Raw genomic sequence first — 26,427 nt, 5'->3', positions numbered from 1 at the left:
TTAATCATCATATTACATCATCTCTCTCTTACTCCATTAAGTACTAAAATCAGACCATTTCTATGAAAATCTTTGTAACACATTAATGTTCCTTCCTATAAAAATACTAAGTATAATGAGACCTTTAATTGATGAGTCAATAATGCCATTATTGTTATCATATATCATGATTCTATCTTGTGATCTACAATGATGTCCTCAGGAAATATTGATGTGGGTAGAAGCAATTGTTTCTCATCTAAATGTTTGGGCTCTTCTGTCTACTTTTCAATGTTTTGTCTCTTTCCTCACTTGCAAATTATCACTTCCCACTTCTTAAAACATAGTATGCTGACCTATTCTATAACAGCACTCCTTCCACACAGTGATAGAAGAGAAGGGACAGGAGAGGAGGGGACACTTTGTGCCTGGATCCCCATCTGACATCTGTGGAGAGGACACCACACTGGCAACTTAAAGGTGCTGCAGAGTAAACCTGGCTGTATTAGCCTCCTGAGCACCGCCTCGGCTCTTATGGGTCTGGAAAGGATCCAGAAGCTTCCAACTATGCCACTAGTGCTGAAGTTGCATAAGCAGATGGTTATCACAGTGGAGTGAAGCAACCCAGTAGCCAAAGGCTGTGTGTCAAACTGCCCCACTTGGGGGTTCAGGCAAATATCAGAGATGAGCTGCACAGTCAATGGGGGCCTAGATGGGATCAAGTTACATACACACACACACATTTACACACATACACATAACAGACACATATGCACACACATACACATATACACACACACACACAAGGGAGTATGTGTTGGGTTGAGGCAGAGCATCAAGTTCTGTTGCCTCCACCCCACACACCATCATGGGGAAAAGCAATGGGAAGGGCAGAACTGGATTCTGAGCACGAGAGACTAAGTCACCTAAAAAAGAATAGTTAAGGGGCACCTGGGTGGCTCAGTCGATTAAGCGTCCGACTTCGGCTCAGGTCGTCATTTCATGGCTTATGGCTTCGAGCCCCGCATTGGGCTCTATGCTGACAGCGCGGAGCCTGGAGCCCACTTCGGATTCTGTGTCTCCCCCTCTCTCTGCCCCTCCCCCCTCTCCCTCTTTCTCTCTCAAAAATAATAAACACCTTAAAAAAAGAATAGTTAAAATGGAAGAGCTGGAGATACTACTAACTGGGATATTCATAATCTCCCTTTGCTGTTGAGTGGAGCGGGAGCTTCTGAGGGAGATAAGATTTGTTAAATAAAATAAAGGAGTGGACCTAGGTGGGTCTGAGTCAATTTGCTACCATGCCTCCAGAAGTATGTCTGCAAAAGAGATAGGTTCTGAAAGTGGGAATCCCCTGAAAAAAAGTGCAATAAATTCTGGTGCAAGAACCCCATGACAGCACTTTTGCTTAACCAAGTCTTAATTCCTCCAGGCGGTTGGCTATGTTCCCACTGGTGAAGAATGCCAAAGAAGAGGGCTCTAGTGAAGTGACATGGACTTTCTAGTCAAATGGAGAGACATGCACTACATATCCAAACATAAATGACTCTGGGATTATTTACTATTTTCCAAGCTGAATATATGAAAATTTATTTCAAAGCCAAACAAAACTTAATTAGGTAAGTATCCCACTGCATGAACAAAACATCAAAAAACAGACTGCCGCAGAACTGGCCTGATCTGGGTATAAGTGATTTGGAGATTGTAAACTGGAAAATGTTGGGATATCTGCCATTCTTCATCAGTGAAAAGGGCATCATCACCTTCAAGACTGCATGTATTAACAGTCACTGGATCATTACTCCATAAGGTAGACAGACACTGGTATTAATCCATTTTTATAGATATTGTACAAAGGCTTAGTAAATCGAAGAAACTTTCCCTAGGTCATATGTCTGGTAGAGCTGGGACTGTCTAACACTGTATCAGTGTTCTCCACAGAAACAGAACCAATAGGAGGTGTGTGTGTATGTGTATGTGTGTGCGTATTTATATATGTAAAGAAAGAGGGAAAGATTTATGATAAGGAATTGGCCTATGTGATTATAAAGGCTGACAAGTCCCAAGATCTGCAGTTGGCAAGCTGGAGACCCAAGAGACATAATGGTGTAGTTCCAGTTCAAGTCTAAATGCCTAAGAAACAAGAGAGCTGATGGTGTAGGCCAAGGAAGAGCCAATGTTTCAGTTCAAACCCAAAGGCAGAGAGAAACTAATGTCTCAGCTTAAAGGTAGTCAGACAAAAGGGGAAAGTCAGCCTTTTGTTCTATTCAGGCCTTCACCTGATTAGATGAAACCCACTCACAGTAGGGAGAGCAATCTGCTTTATTCAGTCTACTGATAGAAAAGTTACACTCATCTAAAACCATCGCAGAAACACCCAGAAAAATATTTGACCAAATATCTTGACATATTCTTTTTTTTTTTTTTTTAATTTTTTTTTAATGTTTATTTATTTTTGAGACAGAGAGAGTCAGAGCATGAATGGGGGAGGGGCAGAGAGAGAGGGAGACACAGAATCGGAAGCAGGCCCCAGGCTCTGAGCCATCAGCCCAGAGCCCGACGCGGGGCTCGAACTCACGAACCGTGAGATCGTGACCTGAGCTGAAGTCGGACGCTCAACCGACCGAGCCACCCAGGCGCCCCTGACATATTCTAACCAAGTCAAGTTTACACACAAAAATTAACCATCACAAACACTAAAGCCAATGCTCTTAACTGTATAATGCCCTGCAGTAATCTTTAACAGAAATCAGCAGAACCATAGCTCACAAATTCTGCAGCTCCCTCAAAGTCCTTGGTAGTACTCCAGGACTCTAGATTTGGCAGAATACAGTACCTCTATAAAGCTCTACTTTGATAAATAGCTTTTATGATAAATAGCTTTTTATGATAAATAGCTATTTATCTTTCCATGCCTGGGGCTTCCACTGAGAGAAAGGAGTATCTACCCATCCCCAGAAAGAAGTGTTAAAATAAATACTTTGACCTCCTTCTTCACCCCCCTCATTTATACCTGCCTAAGTAGATTGATCAAGCTATCAATAGGTATCTCAAGGGCAAGGGGAATCCACTCTGAGCATCTTGACCTCTCAGACTTGCCTGTGCCTGGTGTGGTAGGGGAAGCCAGGGCCTGAACTACTTCTCTCAGAACCCATTTGTGGCAGCCCTCTGTTCTGTCATCTCCAGCTTCTTGGCCTAGGAGTAGGTCAGTGACTCATGGTCTAGAGGCCAAAGTCCAGGCTTGAGGAGGGAGACAGGTGTGCAGCATGTTCCCTTGTCCAGTTTAATAGTTATAAATCTGAGACTGTATTTTGACCTTCATGTGGCTCCTTCAGAGAGTCTTCACTTGGGTAAAAATCTGGAGGGATAAAGGTTAAAGGCTCTCCAACACATTGACGCAGATCAAGGCTCCAAGAGACCAAAGGTTATTCAGAGGTCATCTGCTTTCCTGCCTCCTGGCACTATCAAACCAATCACTGGTTACAGTCTTCATAAAATACCTACAAAGGAAGAGGCAATACAATCCCTTCCAGAGCATTGCTGGTGCTTTATAAGCCTTTTCACCTTCTCTCTTCTTTTAGTAGGGACCAGCCCCTTACATGTCTCAGGCCCATGGCTCTGACAACTGGTACGGTCAGTTGAGATTATACTGGTAGCCCCCAATAAACCATGCCTCCTCACATTCATGCCCTTATTTATTATTTAGTTCTCTCATCTTAAATCTGGGTGGGCCTGTGATTTGCTCTGACCAACAGACTGCGGTAGAATGGATGCTATGCCAATCCCAGGCCTACACATTTAAGGTCCAGAAGCATCTGCTTCTGCACTCTTGGGAGCCCTGAGCTGCCAGGTGAGCCGAGAGCTATACATCTGGAGACACCATATGGAGAATCTACAAGCACAGGGCACCAAGTAGGACAGAGGCCATGAGATTAAACAGAGAAGCACCAAGGAACCTCGTCAACAATTAGAACTAATGGGAGAATGGGGAGGGGGTGGGTAAAAGACACCCTATTAATCCACCCTTCCCCAGCAATCCCTAGGGTCCCCAGAGCACCGTCTGAAAGAACAGCCATGGGGACAACCACAAGGTGGGTCCTAGTGGCAGCACTGTCCCTAATGAGCTGTGTGAATGTCACTTCAGATCTAGGGATCTCAGTGGAGGCAAACTAGTTTTCTATGCTTCCGGCAGCAATAAAATCTGACTAAGTAACCAGATTCATAACAAAGAACAAATCAGATGAAGCCTAAGCCTCTACAACCTGCAAATCACCCACCCTTGTGGAGTAATCAACCAGTCATTAACTTGAAATATCACTTCTCTAAATGCTGGACTCTGTAGAGTCTAGGCCACTTTAAAAATAACAGAAACAGAAGATGTGGTATATATATACAATGGAATACTGTTCTGTGATGAAAAAGAATGAATCTTGCCATTTGCAACAATGTGGATGGAACTAGTGTATTATGCTAAGGGAAATAAATCAGGCAGAGAGAGATATCATATGATTTCACTCATATGTGGAATTTGAGAAATACAACAGATGAACATAGGGGAAAAGAAGCAAAAATAAAATAAAAATAGAGGGGGGCAAGCCATAAGAGACTCTTAAATACAAAGAACAAACTGAGGGTTGCTGGAGGGAGGTGGGTGGGGGATGGGTTAAATGGGTGATGGGCATTAAGCAGGGGGGGGGCACTTGTTGGGATGAGCACTAGGTGTCATATGTAAGAGATGAATTACTGGGTTCTACCCCTAAAGCCAAGACAACACTGTATGTTAACTAACTTGAGTTTAAATTTAAAAAATAACAGAAACACCTTCTAAACTTAACTAAGTGGAAAGTGATACACTTCAGGTGAACCATGTCGTACCAGGCTTTTTGCTCAGTGAATTGCCTGGTTTTAGAGACATGATATGATGTGCCATTTTAATGTAAAAGTATACCATGTTGTCAAGGGAGGCTATAGTAGAAATAAATCACATGTTGGTGGGTCAGTTTATATATACAGGAAATGCCTAAATGTGTCTTTGGAATCTATAAAATCCGGGTAAGACATATGCTTTTGACTGTACGTGATAGCTTCTGCAGATAGAATGTGAGACTTCCAGCCAGCCAGTGGCTCATTCTGAAGCACACAGCCTGTTTCCAAATTCATATTCTCTGAACTGATCAAGTCCCTCCTACACTGTTCAGTAAAACGTGTAGGTTCAACTTGGCTGCCCTTGCCATGATTTATTCATTGGCTCTCATCTAAAGTTCCCTGTGTCTCCCGGTCTTTGATGCAAATTAGCCAGATTCTACTGCCTCCCTCTGATGCCTTTTTACCCCTAAAGGTCTTTAGCTGTAAGAGCAAATGCAGTGAAATGTAAGGTTTCCCAAATTCAACCTTCCTCAGCCCACACAGTTTCCTCCAATTTGTAGAATAAAAACAAATACTCTTAAAATTTGAAAGACACCCCCTCCCACCCAGTGTAAAGTTTCTTCAGCTGATTGCGGCCATGAGCCAAACCACATTGTAGTAAGTAAGATGGGTCAAAATCATTCCAAACTTACCATCTGCCCATAAAGCATAACACAGAAATATTCTAAAGAGAAATTATTAGAAAATTACTTTTCATCATAATTACCACAAGTAACAAAGGAGAAACTAACTAAAGCAATGGCTTAGAAAGGTGACTCAGTATGGGCAATCACACAGATAAAAGCTACATTCAGCAAGCAGTTCACACAAATGTATTGTTCCCTGCGAACCCTGATTATTTGGAGGCCTGTGGTGTACATTTGACAATATGCTTCTAATAACTAGAGATATTTTTCTTAGAAGGGAACATATCTTCGTGATACTTTCACTGCTACAAGATTACTAAGGCTATCTATCAGTGCTCTTATAAAAAGCAAGTTTGAGTAAAATTATTTTTTTCTTTCTTTTAAAACAATAGAAAAATGATTGAGATAAATGAGAACAAGATATATGTAAGCACTAGACAAAGACGAGAAAATAATAATTTGATTTGCCTGAACCTAAATAAAATCCATACCAGAAATTAATTTTTTAAAAAATTGTTTAATGTTTACTTATTTTTGACAGAGAGAGAGAGAGAGACAGAGACAGAGACAGAGACAGAGACAGAGACACAGAGCATGAGCAGGGGAGGGGCAGAGAGAGAGGGAGACAGAATCCGAAGCAGGCTCCAGGCTCTGAGCTGTCAGCACAGAGCCGGACGTGGGGCTCGAACTCACAGACCGCGAGATCATGACCTGAGCTGAAGTCGGACACTCAACCAACTGAGCCATCCAGGCGCCCCCAGAAATTAATTTTTTAAAAAAGCAAAAAAAAAAAAAAAACCCACCCAGATCAAGATTTGGTAATATTTGGGAGAATGGAGAGGAGATGAGAAACAAGGAGTTAGGTCAGGATGATACACTTAAATAAAACATTTAAAATCTTAATCATGTTTAGGCTCTACTGTGTTTTTCAACAATAAAATTCCATGAAAAGGACCCTTCTAAATTGTCAAGGGCTCAATCCTGGTACAATACAAACTGAATTCCCAAGAGATTCGATAGTTACTTGCTTTGCCTCTAATTTTAATATACTTCATAAATATGTTTTGATTATATCAGTAAGTTACAATGTAACGAGAGCTTTCCATTTCAAGAGCAAACTCAAACTCTGTTTAACTGGGTAGTTGCCCCTAAGTACGTGGTTTCAGAGGCATGACCTCCACCTTCATTCAGCAAATTAAAGGATTTTAAAGCATTAAAAACAGATGAATCAGTTTTATAAGCAGTTTGGAAGGGAATAAAACTGTGTGAGAAATGTAAACTTTTTTACGACTCAATGATAGTTTACTTAATAAACAAGAGGTCAGTGGTATGTTGAATTGCTGTGAACAAATATTTGTTGGTGTCATCAGTTGCTAACAAATGGTACAACAGATTAATCAAGTAGGTGTTTTATAGTCATAATCATTTCTTAATGCACATCTTTACATATTACAGTCACTTTGAACAAAACTCTTTGACCATCAGTAAATAACACACAATAAAAATTCATTCCCAGAACTTAAAAAAAAAAAGTGACTCAAAGTAAGCAGTATAGAATATTAAGTAGTACTAGACAAAGATTTTTTAATTAGTTTTACATTCGTCTCCTGTGTTATTTTAAAACTTTCTTGGTAAATGGCTCAGTGAGGCTAAAGTATAGCACCATGGTGGATGGAAGGAATCTCAGAGCAGCCCAGTTCAGCACAACAAATATTTGAGTCCTAAGCATGGCAGGAGTGCAGGGAACACATCTGTCCATTTGAAAGCTCCACCCACCTTCCCTGTCTACGTGTATCTGCCACAGCCCATACATCACAGAACTCCATACCCTTCCCACCACACACCCAGGTCCCAGTCACAGCAGACTAGACTGGGAGTGTACAACTAGCCAAGCAACGCACAGTCAGCACTGGGCCAATAAGATTCTCAGAACAAAACCCAGACACTAAGGCCAAGAGATCTATAGAGTTGACCCCATGCAGCTGGTAAGTAAATGGAGAAAGGAGGTCTTGAGAGAGAAACAAGGCACTCAGATACACAGAAGAGCATCTACTGAGGCATGTGACAGGAGAACTGGAAAGAGACAGACAAAGGCAGAAATGGATAGATGGAGGCAGAGACTACAGACAAAGAGAGACAGCAAACAAATGGAAAGAGATGACAGCCAGGTAGTGATGAGGACAGATGGCAGAGAGCAACATGGACAGACAGGAATATAGACAAAAGGCCAAGAGCAACAGAGACAGAAAACAGAGACCATCCATGGCAGGCAGCAGTAGGCAGAGATAGGTGGGAAGACAGATGGAGAGAGGAGAGACAGACAGAATGGAAGCGGGGAGGGGGGTGGGGAGGAGGGCCAACAGAGAATACAACAGCATGAGCCAGAACTGGAGAATGGGCACCCAAGAGCAAGAGACCTGTAGCAATCCAGGGGTGCCTGGGTGGCTCAACTGGTTAAGTGTCTGACTTTTGACTTCAGCTCAGGTCATGATCTCATGGTTTATGAGTTCAAGCCCTGCATCAGGCTCCATGCTGACAGCATGGAACCTGCTTGGGAGTCTTTCTCTCTGCCTCTCTCTCTTCCTCTGTCTCTCTTAAAATAAATAAACTTAAAAAAAAAACAGAGAGAGACCTGTAGCAATACATAAAGAGTGAGAAGAGAATGTAAGGCTGTTGAAAGAACATACAGGAGAGACAGAGGAGACTGAGACCAAGAGCCAGAAGAAGATAGAGAAAGAGAAGAAAACCAGAAAATTCAAAGAGAAGGCATAACTAGAGACAATTAGAAGGTAGGGATTGGAAGTTGGGGGAGATAAGGATAGTTAATTTGTATACTGGGATCCACAAAATGGTGGCCACCCCAGCGGCCTGGCCCATGTCACAAATCTAAACCTAAGGCAGCCCACACTGGGAACTGCCTATCAAGGACACCTAACACACACCAATTCCAGTCCTCCATCTCAGCTTCAGCTAGCCTACCTTACCCAGAAAATAGGACCTGCTAGCCTCATAAGGAAATTTCTGACCACCTAACCAACAGTAATGCCATGTTTCTGCGTTGTCTAACACTGCATAAAACCCGCTTTTGTCCCAAATCCCTCTGTAAAAGCCTCTGTTGCCTGTGAGGAACTGTACTCCCCCAATCCATGGATTGTTTTCCCTTGAATAAAGGGCATCAAACTCATTACTAAATTGTTTGAGTTTTGGGAAGGAAAACTTCCAGACTCATTCTATGAAGCCAGTATTACTTTGATTCCTAAACCAGACAGAGACCCAGTAAAAAAAAGAGAACTACAGGCCAATATCTCTGATGAATATGGATGCAAAAATTCTCAATAAGATACTAGCAAATCGAATTCAACAGCATATAAAAAGAATTATTCACCATGATCAAGTGGGATTCATTCCTGGGATGCAGGGCTGGTTCAACATTCGCAAATCGATCAACGTGATACATCACATTAACAAAAAAAAAAGAGAAGAACCATATGATCCTGTCAATCGATGCAGAAAAGGCCTTTGACAAAATCCAGCACCCTTTCTTAATAAAAACCCTTGAGAAAGTCGGGATAGAAGGAACATACTTACACATCATAAAAGCCATTTATGAAAAGCCCACAGCTAACATCATCCTCAACGGGGAAAAACTGAGAGCTTTTTCCCTGAGATCAGGAACACGACAGGGATGCCCACTCTCACCGCTGTTGTTTAACATAGTGCTGGAAGTTCTAGCATCAGCAATCAGACAACAAAAGGAAATCAAAGGCATCAAAATTGGCAAAGATGAAGTCAAGCTTTCGCTTTTTGCAGATGACATGATATTATACGTGGAAAATCCGATAGACTCCACCAAAAGTCTGCTAGAACTGATACATGAATTCAGCAAAGTTGCAGGATACAAAATCAATGTACAGAAATCAGTTGCATTCTTATACACTAACAATGAAGCAACAGAAAGACAAATAAAGAAACTGATCCCATTCACAATTGCACCAAGAAGCATAAAATACCTAGGAATAAATCTAACCAAAGATGTAAAAGATCTGTATGCTGAAAACTATAGAAAGCTTATGAAGGTAATTGAAGAAGATATAAATAAATGGAAAGACATTCCCTGCTCATGGATTGGAAGAATAAATATTGTCAAAATGTCAATACTACCCAAAACTATCTACACATTCAATGCAATCCCAATCAAAATTGCACCAGCATTCTTCTCGAAACTAGAACAAGCAATCCTAAAATTCATATGGAACCACAAAAGGCCCTGAATAGCCAAAGTAATTTTGAAGAAGAAGACCAAAGCAGGAGGCATCACAATCCCAGACTTTAGCCTCTACTACAAAGCTGTCATCATCAAGACAGCATGGTATTGGCATAAAAACAGACACATAGACCAATGGAATAGAATAGAAACCCCAGAACTAGACCCACAAACATATGGCCAACTAATCTTTGACAAAGCAGGAAAGAATATCCAATGGAAAAAAGACAGTCTCTTTAACAAATGGTGCTGGGAGAACTGGACAGCAACATGCCGAAGGTTGAAACTAGACCACTTTCTCACACCATTCACAAAAATAAACTCAAAATGGATAAAGGACCTGAATGTGAGACTAGAAACCATCAAAACCTTAGAGGAGAAAGCAGGAAAAGACCTCTCTGACCTCAGCCGTAGCAATCTCTTACTCGACACATCCCCAAAGGCAAGGGAATTAAAAGCAAAAGTGAATTACTGGGACCTTATGAAGATAAAAAGCTTCTGCACAGCAAAGGAAACAACCAACAAAACTAAAAGGCAACCAACGGAATGGGAAAAGATATTTGCAAATGACATATCGGACAAAGGGCTAGTATCCAAAATCTATAAAGAGCTCATCAAACTCCACACCCGAAAAACAAATAACCCAGTGAAGAAATGGGCAGAAAACATGAATAGACACTTCTCTAAAGAAGACATCCGGATGGCCAACAGGCACATGAAAAGATGCTCAACGTCGCTCCTTATCAGGGAAATACAAATCAAAACCACACTCAGATATCACCTCACGCCAGTCAGAGTGGCCAAAATGAACAAATCAGGAGACTATAGATGCTGGAGAGGATGTGGAGAAACGGGAACCCTCTTGCACTGTTGGTGGGAATGCAAATTGGTGCAGCCGCTCTGGAAAACAGTGTGGAGGTTCCTCAGAAAATTAAAAATAGACCTACCCTATGACCTAGCAATAGCACTGCTAGGAATTTATCCAAGGGATACAAGAGTACTGATGCATAGGGGCACTTGTACCCCAATGTTTATAGCAGCACTCTCAACAATAGCCAAATTGTGGAAAGAGCCTAAATGTCCATCAACTGATGAATGGATAAAGAAATTGTGGTTTATATACACAATGGAATACTATGTGGCAATGAGAAAAAATGAAATATGGCCTTTTGTAGCAACGTGGAGGGAACTGGAGAGTGTGATGCTAAGTGAAATAAGCCATACAGAGAAAGACAGATACCATATGGTTTCACTCTTATGTGGATCCTGAGAAACGTAACAGAAACCCATGGGGGAGGGGAAGGGAAAAAAAAAAAAAAAAGAGGTTAGAGTGGGAGAGAGCCAAAGCATAAGAGACTGTTAAAAACTGAGAACAAACTGAGGGTTGATGGGGGGTGGGAAGGAGGGCAGGGTGGGTGATGGGTATTGAGGAGGGCACCTTTTGGGATGAGCACTGGGTGTTGTATGGAAACCAATTTGACAGTAAATTTCATATATTAAAAAATTAAAAATTAAAAATTAAAAAAAAAATAAAAAATAAAAAATAAATTGTTTGAGTTTTGCCACTGTCAGGAACAACAGAGAAAAGTGGCACACTCCTTGAAGTCAGGCCAGAGCACAATCCCTGGACAGGCTCGCCAGGTGGGAAAAGTATAAAGTATAATTTTACCTGACAGAAGGAGAATGACTAGAATTGAGGGCCTCCTCTGTCTTCAGAAAGTATCAGTTATCACTTCAGAATGGCAGATTGATCCCACACATGTATTTCCTCGTTCTGGGATGATGGCTTAAAAATTAAAAGAAATATAACAACAATGAAGAGAAGGGAGTTAACAGCAGGCATGAGCTCCATTTCTGGAAGAGGAAAAGTAGATGGAGGGTAACTATGCAGAAGAGGAAACCACAACTTCAAAATTCCAGAGGGATCTGGCCAAGGAGGGGGCTACTAGGGCCAGCAGATCTCTGGAGAGAATCAAGACACTGAAACACAAGCTCCTACCTAAGGCAGGAACACCATGTGAGAGAAACTAGAAAACTAATTGAAAGACTATAGAGAAAAAGACCACTCACCCAGTGAACCCTCCTCCATCCACACACCCTAGCACCCAACCATTTACTTTGCAAGTAAAAACAAACAAACAAAAACCGCATGGGGTTATCTCACAATCACTGGTCCTCCAACTGCCACATGCATGGAGCCTCCTGGAGGGCTCAGTTAAACACAGTCACTGGGCCCGTTCCCCAGAGTTTCTGATGCACCAGGTTTGAGGTAGGGCCTGAGAATCTGCACCCTTAACAAATTCCTAGAGATTCCACTATTAGAAATTAACTGAAGACAATTTACTTAGTCTCTTTAAACCTCAGTGTCTGCACCTGTAGAATAGGAATAACTGAAGTACCCACAGAACAAGGGTTATAGTGAGCATTAGAAGAGTCAATGCATGTAAAACCTTCACATACTGCCACACATGAGAAAGGCGATTTGTCTAAGGTCATGATTATAACCAGTAATTACAATGGGTGCTTATAACTAGTACTACTGTCTTCTGATGTCTCTGATAAACTCCCCCATTTACTTATGGTCTTTCCTGACTTCTGAGCTCATGAAAGTGAGAAAAGATAAAGGAAGGAATATAAAAGTAGCTCGTCAGCCAGTAGGGTGACCAACTTGTCGAGTTGAAAAACAAGGCTACACTGCCTTCAGCAGGCAGAACACAGGGGTTTTTTGTTAAGTTAAAAGAAATATCTGAGCTCACCCCCTCACCAAGTTCACACCCATGATTAAATCTGGTCTGGACATAAAGGTTGAGAAAGTACTTGATCCAGAGAACAAGTAACTGGTTCTATCAGTCAGTTGTGGCATGGAAATAATGGCACACTCAAATAGTTAGAGGAGTGTTTGATAACAAAGCTATTTACAAAGCCATATGGGTGAGGTATGGGCAGTAGCATGCTGGTGAGTCATGGCAAATTATTTATACCATTTGCCAATTTCTGAGGTGCAAATACTCCCAGCATGGTATATTTAAAGCTACCAATGTGAAGTCCCAGAACCTAGAATAGATGCCCATAATCAGATCTTGAAAGGTAGTACCAGCCAGCTGTAGCCTGCCCCAAGAACACCACTAAGGAAAACTTCAGGGACAGCACAGTACCCCCCAAGGTTAGTATTGCTTGGAAACTGTAAGACATTCAGCTCTACCCAAACCCAAAGAGAGCGAGCTGGATATGTAACCTTTAATCAAGGGAAAACAGCAAGGCTATGATATAGGGAGGGAGGGAGAATGCTGTAGAGAGGAAACTGGGAGAATAAACACCACAGAATAAATAAATTCTCCCTCCCATCTCCTGGCGGTATGCCCCACAAGCTGAAGCGAGCCAGGAGCCAGAAGGCAAGGGAGCCTACTGACAAAATCCTTACAGGTTGGCCTCGCAGACAGAGAGCAGGTTGGAGAAGAAAAGAGAATGGCCCTAGGGAGGCAAGCAGAAGACAGGCAGTACACGGACTCACAAAGAGGCTCAAAACACAACCTTCATGATAGCAGTGCAGAACTCCAACCAATTCCACACCAATAATGCTGAGAAGACACAAAAGAAAACTAAAACTTAAAAATCTAGTGAGATAAAATAAATACGATCTTACCACTCAAATCAGATTAACTCCATTTTCTTTGCCATGGTTGTGAAGTCCTACTTTAAAATAGAAACCAAACCTAAGCAGGAGCTAAATATCAGTAAAATTTGCCAGTACAGTATCATCTTTGAGATACTGACCCCAGCACTCAAATGTCAGGGCAGGGCGCCTATGTGCTGCTGCTTTCAGAAAAGAAGGAAAGAAGGAGAGGCCGTTCTTTACAAAAGCACCCAATGTCATGACAGGACCTTTAAATTTGTTTTAATGTTTATTTATTTTTGAGAGAGAGAGACAGAATGAGCAGGGGAGGGGCAGAGAGAAAGGGAGACACAGAATCCGAAGCAGGCTCCAGGCTCCAAGCTGTCAGCACAGAGCCTGACGTGGGGCTCAAACTCATGGACCGTGAGATCATGACCTGAGCCAAGGTCGGACACTCAACCAACTAAGCCACCCAGGCAGGACCTTTAAAAAGACATGAGGGGCGCCTGGGTGGCTCAGTCGGTTAAGCGGCCGACTTCGGCTCAGGTCATGATCTCGCGGTCCATGAGTTCGAGCCCCGCGTCGGACTCTGTGCTGACAGCTCGGAGCCTGGAGCCTGTTTCGGATTCTGTGTCTCCCTCTCTCTGACCCTCCCCTGTTCATGCTCTGTCTCTCCCTGTCTCAAAAATAAATAAAACGTTAAAAAAATTTTTTAAAGATATGAAAAATGATGGTTTGGGAGCACTCTTGGTTAATAATTACATTAATAATTATAGAATTGATTCTGTTAATTTCAGAACATCAGTTTTATGCAACATAGGACTAATCAGAAGATTGTCATTTTAACTATGCAAAATGAACAATCTTAGAATGAGTAAGCAAACGATTACTGGCATAACTGTCTAACATGCGATCGGAAGAATTTCTCGTAGTTTGTCATTAACAGCAGCACATGACTGTTAGAGTAGAGACCCTGAGAACCGAGGAGATGCCGAAGTTGGTCAGGTCGCAGTGTGTTCAGCAAGACTACACATGCACATAGAACAACCAGAGCATCAAACAAATTCTAGCATCTAAGATGTGCTATGTGAAAATTAATAATGGGAAACCCTACTAAAATGGAATGCAGAGGCCAGAAAGGGGAGCTCCCATGCCGAACCACTCAACACCAAGAACTGTCCATTACAGACCCCCAAAGAAGAATCCTCAACAGGAAAGAATCAACAGCTACAGGCCCCAACAGGAAAAGATGTACACTGAATCTCCTAGAAGAATCAACCACCTCAGCAACTCATCCAATGAGAAACCATCATCACCCTGAATTCCTGCCTTTCTCTAATGGATGTTTGTTCAAAACAACCCCTCCCAACTTCCTCCTTCTTCTCCATAAAATAACGTTCCTCTCCTTTGTTGGACTAGCCTATGGTTTCTGCCACAGCCTGCTTGTCCCAAATCATTCTCTGCGATTTCTGAATAAAACCAATTTGCTGATAAAATAACTGTTTTATTTTTAAAGCCAACAGCTGAAAATTCACAATGGGTGAACAACCCAAGACAGCATGCCAAAGAAGTCAGAGCAATGAAATATCCCAAGAAATAAGATTTTTTTTTTTTTAGGAAAGCTTCCACCCACCAAAACGAAGCTTCACACATTCTGCAATCTTCTTTAAATTGACTTAAGGCATCTGGTCATCCCACAACCAATCTCACACAAAAAAAATAAATGGCTATAAAAATCTAAGAATAATTTTGGGGTAAGGCATTTATAAAGGAAAAATGCACAGTGTGTGTTCAGTCGACACAACATCTCTTAAATCTTCTGAAGTTCATGTGCATATTGGTCTTTATCATAAATCCCTCAATGAGACCCAATATAAGAAAAGTCTCACTCATTTTGGTATGCTCAGGCTCCCGCACAGTATTGGGCACAAAGGAGGTCCACCATGTTTGTGAGTCTAAACCCATAAGCTAGCCTTTGCTTTTCCTTTTAGTTTATCTGTGATTTTTCATTCCTCCTTCATCTATGCCCTTCCATCATTTTCCATCTTCCATTAAAATAAACATAAATCATTCACTTCCTATTTCCTTCTCACTTCCAGCTCTACTTCTTACATAATCTCTGTCCCCAGGGTTTAGTGCTTCTCTATTTAAGAAAAATGAGTCTGCTAAACACACACATCCACACGCGCGTATGCATGGGTGCACCCTTGCCTGTACCCTTTCTTGCACACAATTCTAATTGATCCAGTCTTTCATGTCATTTACCATCATGCGTGAGGGAGTTCAGACTGTGAGAACATTTCAACACACAGTAGATACTGATGACTCCCAAAGGACAAGAGCAAGTTTTGTTTTCATTTCAAACTTGTTCATGTGCTTGCTATTAACATAACTCTAAATGACCCTGCTTTGCTAGTTACTAGGTTGTTTGGGCAAAGTCAGTATTGAAGAGAAAAAGGAGAAAATACCAAATTTTGGCAAGAACAAGGAGTGACAAGAATTCTCCGCTGCTGGTGGGACTGTAAATTGATACAAACCCTTCGGGAAATTGCTCGACAGCATCTACCACAGTTAACCATACACACCCCAGCTGTGCATGCATGAGAACTATGTTGCCCGCATGTCCAAAAAGACATGTATGAGAATGCCTGCAGTAGCACCAATAACAAAATCCTGGAAACAACTCAGTTGTTGCTGGAGGAAGCCATTGAGACAACATGACCACTAGGCTGACCTGCAAACTGGACCCAGATGACTGAAGGCCCCACACCCTCTCCCCTGCCCTTGGGGTATATATTCTGCTCATTGCTCCCACAGTGGGAGCCACTCCAAGCATGTAGCCTTGAGAGACGAAGGGTTTGATACCATGTGGACTGAATACATGACTGACCCCAATTAAGGCCTCTATATAAACTTTTAAGATTCTGGTGGTGGGTGGGGAATCCACCTGTCTTTCAGCTGCCCAAGACAAGCTTCCTAAGTAAGTTCCCTTGCTTACTAAACCTGCCACCTACCCATCTGGAGTGGCCTGCCTCTTTCTTTGGTACGTCTTTGCTTTCCAGTGTGTGAACCAACACATGTCCATTAACAGCAGAGTGGATAAATAAAACGTATAGTAGGTCATACCATAAAGTATTATGTCACCGTGAAAATGAACCAACGGTACATGTAACCATACAGGTTAATCCCCAACTGACAAAAGAATACATGCGGTAGGGCCCCAGGCATATAAAGCTCAAAAACAGACAAAAAGCAACCGCAGTGTTCAGAAATATAAAACAGGGTGGTCAAATTAGGAGGAAAAGCAAGAAAGTGATCACCATAAAGTCAAGAGATGGCTCTCTTTGGAGAATAAGGGAGTTGGGATCAGGAGGGGTCCCACGGGCCCCCGGGGGCTTCTGGAGAGCTGGCAAGACTCTATTTCTTGACGTAGATGGGGACAGCACAGTATTCACTTTATACAAATGTGCTGAGTTATACAAAATTATCTTATGTGCCTTCCTACTGTGGTATTATACAATGAAAAAGGTTTTAAAAAAAAAAAAAAAGGAGAAGAATCAAGACAGGAAAACTGTTATCAAATTACCACCAAAAAAATTTTTTTTTTGGTTTTCTGGTGGAAAAAGGAGCGAAATAGGTCAGTTTTGTTCCATGGGGCAGATCTCAAATGAGTGGTGGCTACAAGAGGACAGAATTGGGTGAGACCAAAGAATAACAACAAGAAAAGAAAGAAGAGGAGAAGGAAAGAAAAAGGAAGGGAAGGGAAAGACAGGGGAGGGAAGGGAAAGGAAGAGAAGGGAAGAGAAGGCAAAACAAGACAAGAGACACTAGTGCTCAATTACAGTTGCTTAAAACAGAACATTCCTGACAAAGTGAGTGTCCCATCACTGAGGGTATTCAAGCACCGGCTGGATAACAACAGAGAGGGATGTTCTGGAGTCTACTCAAACACTGGAAAAAACAGTACTTCAAAAACTAAGATTCTGTGATTCTGGCGTACCTCTTTCTCACCAGGTACAGGTGTGGCCACTTAAGGACACAAAAACAAACCACAGTCCAAATACCCTAAATGTATAAAGCAGACACTGACTTTACAAAAGGGATTCCTTTGGATAAAGAACTAAAATCTTTTTTAAATGTTTGCTTAGAAGCCATTAACAAGCAAAACTAAAGGGAAGGCAAAGATTTGAGAAACTTCAAGGTAAGGTGGGAGAAACCACTGCCAAAGGAAGACTGACCACAAATGCATCTATTCTTTTACAAGAGATTATTGAAATAGAAGGACTTCATAGAAACCGTGGGGTTTGGAAGCTTTATTACCTTCTGTTAAAGCAGAAGCCTTCTCCCTGTTTCCGAGCTGGTATCAGTCACAAGGTTTAACTTTTTGACACTTTCAGAGCAAGACAGCTGAGCCTTGGCTGAAGGTTATCTTAGAGCTCATTACAAGAGGAAACAAGCGCTATTGGGCTGGTAATAATCCAGATTACCATCCATTCCCCCTTTCAGAGCAACAATGTATTTTAACCAGTTTTCTGTTTTATAAATATTACCGTGGCTCAACACATCTATGAGGAGACACAACACTACCCGCGGCTTTCATCCTGTTTGTGTACTAATTATATCAACAACCTGAACCAACTTAACACTATACAAAAACACAGCTGATTTAGCAATCTGTAAATTATACATGTACATAAATCTGTACCAAAATGTGCTGCGTTTCACTCCTGCTAATGTGCACGGATTCTTACTGGCACCTACAATTGTTTGATATAGGTTTCCGAACACTAAAACATATGTTCTGCCTAGAATGGGACCATTTAGGGTAATATTTTTGTAGTTCCCTGGCACTAAGGTCTGCCAGCCTTCCTAAGACAGATCTCCTATTTGCTTCAACAACCATTCTGACAGTAAGTGCCTGCAGATTTAAGCAACCATCAAAAAATATTCTGGAACAACACTTTCCAATCATGAATATAAAGAAAATCAGGCTGGCTTTGCCTATGTGGTAAAAAAAAAAATCAATAGAAGAATTTGAAATGATCACCAACATGACCACAAGCAAAATTGGGGAGGAATTGATTATTCCTGCTAACTACTTGTGACTATTCAAAACACAGATAATTATCAAATCTCTCCTTCAAATGGTATTCAGAAAGTATCAGAGAAAGTTAAACTAGATTTTAGTCCCATCAAGACCAGTAAACACCTTAAAAATTGTCTTGTGGGGTTTTTTTTCCCTTAAACACAACATCAGGCCTAAATAAGAGCTGCAGCCAGAAAACAGTGTGGAACGGGGTCCAGAAGCTTAGACCAAGATTCACTAGAATGTAACTTTCTAAGGGTAAAGTTGTTTCCCACTTTATCCCCAGTGTTCAATAACTGTGCTCAACAAATCCTTTTTGAATGAACAAACCTGTCACAACCGCTGACTAGTCCCTGATGTGCCTCTGCCTTTTCTAACTCTGCCTTTTACTAACTGTAAGTAAATTACTTAACCAAATGATTCTTAGCTCTTGACACTTGAAAATGGAGGCACTGCACCTCCCCCACTGGCATATGAGGTGATATTTTCTGAAAAGTTATTTAACACTTTATAACTACAGCAGGTGCAGGAATAAGTGCCTGTTACCCTGCCTGTGACTTTAGCTAAACCCCCGAGAAAGGTGAAAATACTGCCTTCCTTAAAACAGAATTAGCTTCTCTTTTGCCTTGTTATTCTGTTTGGATGTGGTAGTGTGGTTATTAGCCAAAATGGATGTTGTTCTTGGTGTTATAACATTTTATTTAATCTCCACTGGGAAATTAAGCTTCTCTAAGATAAAATAATGGTAATACAAGGAAGGTCATTGCATAGTGTAACATAGGAGCATGACACAGGGGTCAAGGGTCTCATCAGCTGTGCCCTTAAATATTTGAGGAGATGTGTTCCCTTCAGTGTCTTCATCTATACAAAGATGGGAAAGAAGAGGCAGAGGACATAGCATCTAATCCTACAGGTTATCATATTCCAGATACCAGATATTCAAATGCCCCAAGACAAAGCCAGTTCTATTACCCATAAGCATATAATGAGAGTTGGGGGTTTTTTTGTTTTGTTTTTGTTTTTTAAGGATAACAATAGTTCCATAGGCAAAGTCATATGGCTGGAGAAACAATGATGCTACAGAAAGGATGAATGATACCCTCCAAAGACCTGCGTCAGGGACTGTGTGCCTGCTCCTTTGAATAAGTCTCTTAATATTCCTAGGACTCCGTTTCATGATCTGTAAAAGAGGAACAGTAATACTGCATAGGATTACTGGGAGAAAATGTTTAATATAGATGGTCAAAAAGTATTGCTATTTAAAGGTAAAATGCTATTTAAATACTGTAATGTCCAAAAAAAAAAAAAATGGCTGGTGGATTTTAGGAGGAGACAATCAATATTTTTAAATAGACTTTTTCCATCACAGTAAAATAAAATAATGCATGTAGATATTGTGATATTTCCAAGAGTCCACATTATTTTTTTCTATTTGTGTTTAGAAATGTGATGAAAGGGATCACTAAAAGCTTAAATCTCACATTTCAAGACCAGAATATTTTCTTCTGAAATCATAGATAATTGTAAAAGTTCACCTGACTTTCCTAAGGTGTTTTTGTCTGTGTGGTTGATGTTGGTTGGTTGGTGGGTTAACTGAAGTCAAACTGTTGGAATCAGTACTAAAATTAAAATGCCAATGCTAAAAATATTCCCAGCTACTTATTCTATTGACATTCTATATATGCTTAGAGAGAAGTGGCTCTAAGAAAATCAACTAAACTAGGGTATTCTGCCTTCTCAGCTCCAAGATTCATTGTGTGTGTGTGTGTGTGTGTGTGTGTGTGTGTGTGTGTGTGTGTGGTATTAGTTCCACAATTCTTAAGGTCCTCCTACAAGCCCAAGGAACCTTATGACTATTACATGTAAGATTCTGTTACCTCCCTCTCCACTCAAAAACAGAATATGGTACACATTAGACACAAGGTTTCCCCTAATTTAAAGGACACTGCATCTTCACCCCCCCAAAAAAAAATGGAATTGTCACTGCTATTTATGAGAAAGTTGGTGTCACTGGCAATAGGGTCCCCAAATCTGCAAGACTATCTCCATGACTCCTCACAGGTCAATAACCATAGCAATCACAGCAAATTAACTTTTTTTTTTAAATATGAAACTTATTGTCAAATTGGTTTCCATACAACACCCAGTGCTCATCCCAACAGGTGCCCTCCTCAATGCCCATCACCCACCCTCCCCTCCCTCCCACCCCCCATCAACCCTCAGTTTGTCCTCAGTTTTTAAGAGTCTCTTATGGTTTGCCTCCTTCCCTCTCTAGCCTTTTTTTTTTCTTCCTACCCCAGCTAATACGCCAGATCCCAGCAAATTAACTCTTAAATAGTGCTTTTATTTAAAACCCCACGAACACCTCCAGCTTTTTTTTTATGACAGAAGAGTTCATTGTGACTATTCATGTAATAACCAGCATCCCCTTGAAGTCCCAGGTAATAGCTGTGACCTTGTTCTAAAAGCCACCTTAGTTAGTTTGAGTGAGGAAGACCTTGAAGGGAAAGGTGACTAACCACAGACTCTTCAATGCCCTTATTCTTACGAGGCACACAATAAATGACCATTTCTAAAATACTTAAATACACAATATGCTATCCTAATTAGCAAGGTTTTCATTGTGAGCTAAACTTAAATCACTTTTTAATAAAGAGCATTTCTTGGGAGCATAAGTCACCTTCCATGCTCTTCCCCTGAACCCCTAACTAAATCCAAATAGAAGCCCATGATTTTAACACAAGCTCCTCCTTAAGGCTCTGAAACTGTCATATTTCCACATTTTTAAAACCTATTTCCTAAGTCAACTCTTCATGTCATCTGCCTCTGGAAGGAAAGGAGTCCCGGAGCCTGTAAAGAGCATCTCCAGACTTGGCCCCTTTCGTTTCAGCCCTTTGATGAACGGGTGCACCGCACCTTCCAGATGCCGAGCTATATACTCTGCAAGTGCTTTAGCCAGGATGCTTTGCTGTGGCTCCTAAAGGAGACATCTGAAATGTATCCCTTTCCATCCCTGCTCTTAGGACTCTCGCCGTCCAGCGCTTCATGCCACTGTCCATCTTAATGCCACGGAGGGAGAGAGAGAGCAGCGGGGAGCACCGGTTTACTGGGTAACGGAGAGATTTACAGGCTTGGTGAGTTTGGGAATTTATAGGTGAGCAAGATTTGTAGGCATAAAACGCTGCTGGGGTTTGGAAGAGAGGAACTATGACAGGTTTGCCCCTGTGACTGCTTGGCCAGCTCTGCAACTATGCGCTCCACTTGTCATCTAAGTCCAGGAAACTCTGCCCCTCGTGAACCTTAACTTAACCTCGAAGAGGGTGGGTGGGTGGGTGGGTGGGTTAAGAGGTGGAACCGGGTGGCCTGCGGCACGTCCCTAAGTCCCCACGTCCCTACACCTCGGACTTTTCGGCTCCCGGATGGAAGGTGGAGGCAGCCGCCGTCCCCCATCCCTCGGGGGCCGGAACCCGAGTGGCCTTCTCTCCCGCTGGCTCTCCTCCGGGAGAGGCAGCGCCTCGGGTGCAGCCCTGGAGAGCCTGAATAGCCTTCCCTGAGGGGTGGGCAGTACCCACGGGGAACGCGCTGCCGTTCCTGCCGCGTCCGGCTTCCCATCACTTTTCCCAGTACTTTACCCATCAGCTGTCACGCTCTCTGGAGAGGAGACAGAGAAGGCGCGAGAAAGGCCCCAAAGGCGTCCCCAACAGAGCTCTCCTCTTGGGATGGGGGCCCACAGCCCTCTCCCCACCCTGCCCACCTAGCCCAGCCTCCGGGAGGCAGCCCCGGGCGCCCGCGCCGCGGCTCCCAGCAGAGCTCCAGGTTCTGCTGCATCTGCTGGCGCCGAGCGGCGGGAGGCGTCGGCAATCGAGGCACGGATAATAAGCCTGGGTAACCGAAATCCGAATGCACCTCTTACCACTGGACCGCCGGACAATATTCTCCAGAAACGTGTTCTGCGGGGCCACCAGTCCTCTCCTGCCCCCGGCCATGGTCATCCTCCCGGCAGCTTGGGGTCCTGGGGGCGTCCAGCGAGGCTTCTCACGGCAGCAGGGAACTGGGCGCGGGGCCCGCGCGCGATCCCGGCTCGAAGCGCCCCATGCGCCCCGCGGGGACCCGGGCGGCCAGGGGCGGCGGCTCCCTCCGGCTGCCACCCTCGCGCCCTCTTCGCGCCTCCCTCCCTGCCGCCCGCCTCGCTGTGCACTCGCCCGGGGCTCGCCTCGCCGCAGCCGCTTCCGGGTGGGCGGAGGGAGTCGCGGCGCCTGGGCCGGGGCGCCCCCTACCGGGCGTTGCCCCCCCCGCCGGCCTGCGGGAGAGCGAGCGGGGGGCTCCCGCAGCGGCGGGAAGCGGCGGGCAGTCGTGGGCCGAGGCTGGATTGACAGCGCCACCCTCTGGGCACCGCCGGGAAATGGGTTCGGGTGCGCCTTGGGCTGGTGAAGAGGAGGGCGTTCTGAGCCGCCATCCTGGGTGGATTCACCTGCAACAAGATCACCACGAGCCTTGGGGGAACATGATGCTGTACCCGTCTGCCTTCGCTCTGTTTCAGACTGGAGCCTCTGGGAGCTCCCAGGCTCTTGGAACACTTTCCCGCCTCTCATTAGGGTCTGTTAGCCTTATTTGTGAAAGTTGCCAGTGTTTTACCAGTAGTTAAAGGAGTTGAATTGTAAGAGGTCAGACTTGCAGAGTGGCCAACTGATTGGGCTCCAGAAGAGCTGTCTTGAGGTGTTTTTAAAGATAACCGAAGGCACTAATGCAGGTCCTGGTCGTTTGATAAATTTGCTGAGTGACTGACCTGATTTCTACTCTTATCCAGTGATATTTTAACAAAAGACTGAGAAAATATATGTACTGTATATAACATTTTTTTTTGCTTTTTTTTTTTTTTTTTTTTTTTTTTTTAGTTGACGCACGCCCTGTTGGTATCAGAGTGTAATGTTAGGAAACAGGAACAAACTGACAAACATTAAAACAGTGGGCTTGCCTCTGAGGGCATATGCTTGGGATAGGAGAGTGAGGTGGGCACCTTCCTGAACACTTGACATTAAGTAATAACCACAACCTGGGCTTGAAGGATGGTCTACACCACACGGAGTGAGGTGCTTGTCTCCACACCTGCCCCTGATATGATGAATAATCACACACACCAAAGGTTTCTGAGCAGGAGCTCACGTTTGCTCACTCTCCTGTGCTCAATTATTTTGGGAGATTTCCACCTGCACATGACCCTTTTCCCCCCAGTGGGTGTGGCCAGAGACTGCCCCACAAAAGCAATGAATTGACAGCTTTCTAGTTAGTTCCAGGCTGGGTCAAGAGTCGAAACACAAGTTTAAGAGGGAAAAGCAGACCCCACAACCTCAATAGTCCGGGTTAACCATCCTGACACATCCTAATGTATTGCAGATACCCTGTCTCCATTTACTGGTCTCAAAGATACAAGAACTGATTCTTGCCCAGCAATGCCTCAGAGTAACTGGGAAGATCAAACATAATGACGCCAAGGGCAGCACTCTAAATTGTAAAGTGCTATACCAAGATGAGCCATCGTCATTCAAGTGACTAAGTAAACTGGGCCATTATGGACATCATCTTGTGTGGACACAAAGTAAACAGATGACAGCCGCTAGCTGAGTGACGTAAGGCTTGCATAGGCTTTGAAATCAAAGTAATGATACACTTCTTGCATAAGATAGCGTTCTACCCATCACATTAGTCACCCAACTTACAGCTGTGATTTCTTAAGTCCTAGCTCCGTCTAGTGGTTGTTCTATTACAAATGAGCTAACAAACGGCAGTTGACAAGAACTTATCTGAAATGTATTTGGTGCTGAGCTGTCTCGGTGGTATCTGCTCATTTCATTTGAATAAGGTTCTTAAGGTTATGTTATCTCCTGCACAAACATGCCCAAGGGGAGATTTTTCATGACAATATTAAAAACCTATCAAGCAGCCTCATAATCCTGCTTGTGCAAGGAAGATAAAGAAAAGAATGGGGGAAAACTGTCATAGAGAGTTAATAAAACTCAGATTTTAATGAGTTCTCATGTTCTGTGACTCCGATAAAAAGGAAACAGATGATATTCATTTGAGGTAAGAGATGTTAAAGGCTTCTACCCGATAAGAAAAAGGAACAAGGAGATCTCTTTCATTTTAATTTTAAATGTACCTACTCTAGTGATTCTCATCTTGCACTACATTCAGGGCATTGGGGGGAGTACCATTTTGAATACTATAAATTTTAGTGGCACACTTGAAGAGATTAAAGGGCCTAAAAGAACACTGAAAAGTCAGTAATCTTTAACCCACCATCACTACTCAGTGTGATGATGTCTCACAGTGTCTATGAAAGCCTGTCAAGCCGTTTCCCCATTCTCCTGCCCAACCCTCAACACCGTCTGTGAAAAGAAAGTCACGTTATTTGCCCTGTCCACATTCTCTTTGATGATTCACAGGCCAAGGTTGCAAGTGTTCAGTAAACATACCATCATTTGGGGGCCTGGTTTGACAATACACTATGCCTCTTACCTCTTACTTGGCACCTTCTGTTCCCTATTCTACATTCAGTTCCAGGATCTACTCAGCTTAAAATTCAGTGGTTTATCACTGAAATGTAGGAATCTCAGTTGGAGCAAGCTTTAATCTTACAAATTTGTCAAAATTTGGTGACACATTTGTATAGGATTCACAATATACCAATGTGCTTTGGCAAAGCAGTTGAAAGTTCCTGTATTTTTACATAACAGACAAGGTACTTTTTATTTAAAGGGACAATTTTAAATAGCTGTGACCAGAATTCCAATTAAGCTGCCTGTCTCTCCCTCCAGAAAGTGGACTGCTACTGTCTAGAACTTCTACCAAGAAGGATACAGAGTCTAAAATGAAAACTTGTAAACGTTTACTCCAATGTCTCTCGCCTATCCTTCTTAGCAGTTCTCTTCCTGTACTCTGCAGCATTTTGTTTACCCCTCAGTCACAACATGGTTTATATCTGTATCACACAACAGATGCAGACCTCCTTGAAACAGAGATGAACTTTTCCAATCTTTGTTCTGACAAAAGCAATTGAGCCATGATGTAATTAGCGAGTCCACAAAGGGATTGATAGTGATGGAGGTATGCCACTACAGAGAGAGCATGGAGGTCTGTAGACTGGCTGGGAAGAGTCCAAGAGAAGACAGAAAAATCTCTATGCCCAACAACAAAAAAATCTATCAAATGCAGAGGAAAACAATGCCACACACCAGAGGGGGGAAACGGCATTATGCAAAGACAGAAATTACATTTTTTCCTTTTATTAATACTTTGCGGTATAGGTGGCAGATTTCAGAAAGCCAAGAACCCCTCAAACTTGGGAGAGTCTCCTACGAGTCTTGGAAGGCCTGGGCACCAGAATGGCCAAGCAGGGACACTGCCTCATTACCAAATAATTAGCATCATTAGGAGAAATTATACGCAGAGGTAACTCACTTGCTTTGCCACCATGAGAGAAATATCTAAAAGAGGGGGAATTTGCAGCAAGAGACATTTCAGCTGCTATAACCCAGTGACTGGTTATTGTTCATTATATTTAATTTCTGTAAAAAAAATTCTTTTCTAATAAACTTACAGGAAGAGAAGTGGGCGGGCCATATCCACTAGTAGTACCTGTTCTGTATTATAGATATCTCCCCCTAAGTGCTGGGAGAGGGGAGAGAATCTGCTGCAATCAGAATCATAGCCAATTAATCTATATGACTGGGGGAAAGGATACCCAGATGTGGGTGTTACATTCAACTGTGGCTAACTCAATAGGCATTTATAAATGTTTGTAGAATTGGGTTATGTCCTTCTAAATGCCCAAAGCTAATATCCTTCTTTCTCATTTCCTCTTATCATCAGAGAGCAGGATCTTTTACTGCACGCCCCCTCATGGAAAATAATTAAAAGCCATTTACAACAGTCT

The 26,427-nt window shown here is 42.7% G+C and overlaps 1 protein-coding gene across 1 annotated transcript in view; it reads right to left on the bottom strand.

Moving 5' to 3' along the window:
* Positions 1-22,106, bottom strand: part of KCNH1 (potassium voltage-gated channel subfamily H member 1) — a 378,677-nt gene extending 356,571 nt beyond the window's left edge. Inside the window, exon 1 of the mRNA XM_042975709.1 lies at positions 21,893-22,106. Coding sequence (XP_042831643.1) covers positions 21,893-22,106 — 214 coding nt within the window. The remainder of the gene's footprint in view (positions 1-21,892) is intronic.
* Positions 22,107-26,427: the final 4,321 nt, after the last annotated feature.

The sequence above is a fragment of the Panthera tigris genome, chromosome F3 (assembly GCF_018350195.1).
Source record: "Panthera tigris isolate Pti1 chromosome F3, P.tigris_Pti1_mat1.1, whole genome shotgun sequence".
In the NCBI taxonomy this organism is placed as follows: Eukaryota; Metazoa; Chordata; class Mammalia; order Carnivora; family Felidae; genus Panthera; species Panthera tigris.
This window is presented reverse-complemented; position numbering and strand designations above follow the sequence as displayed.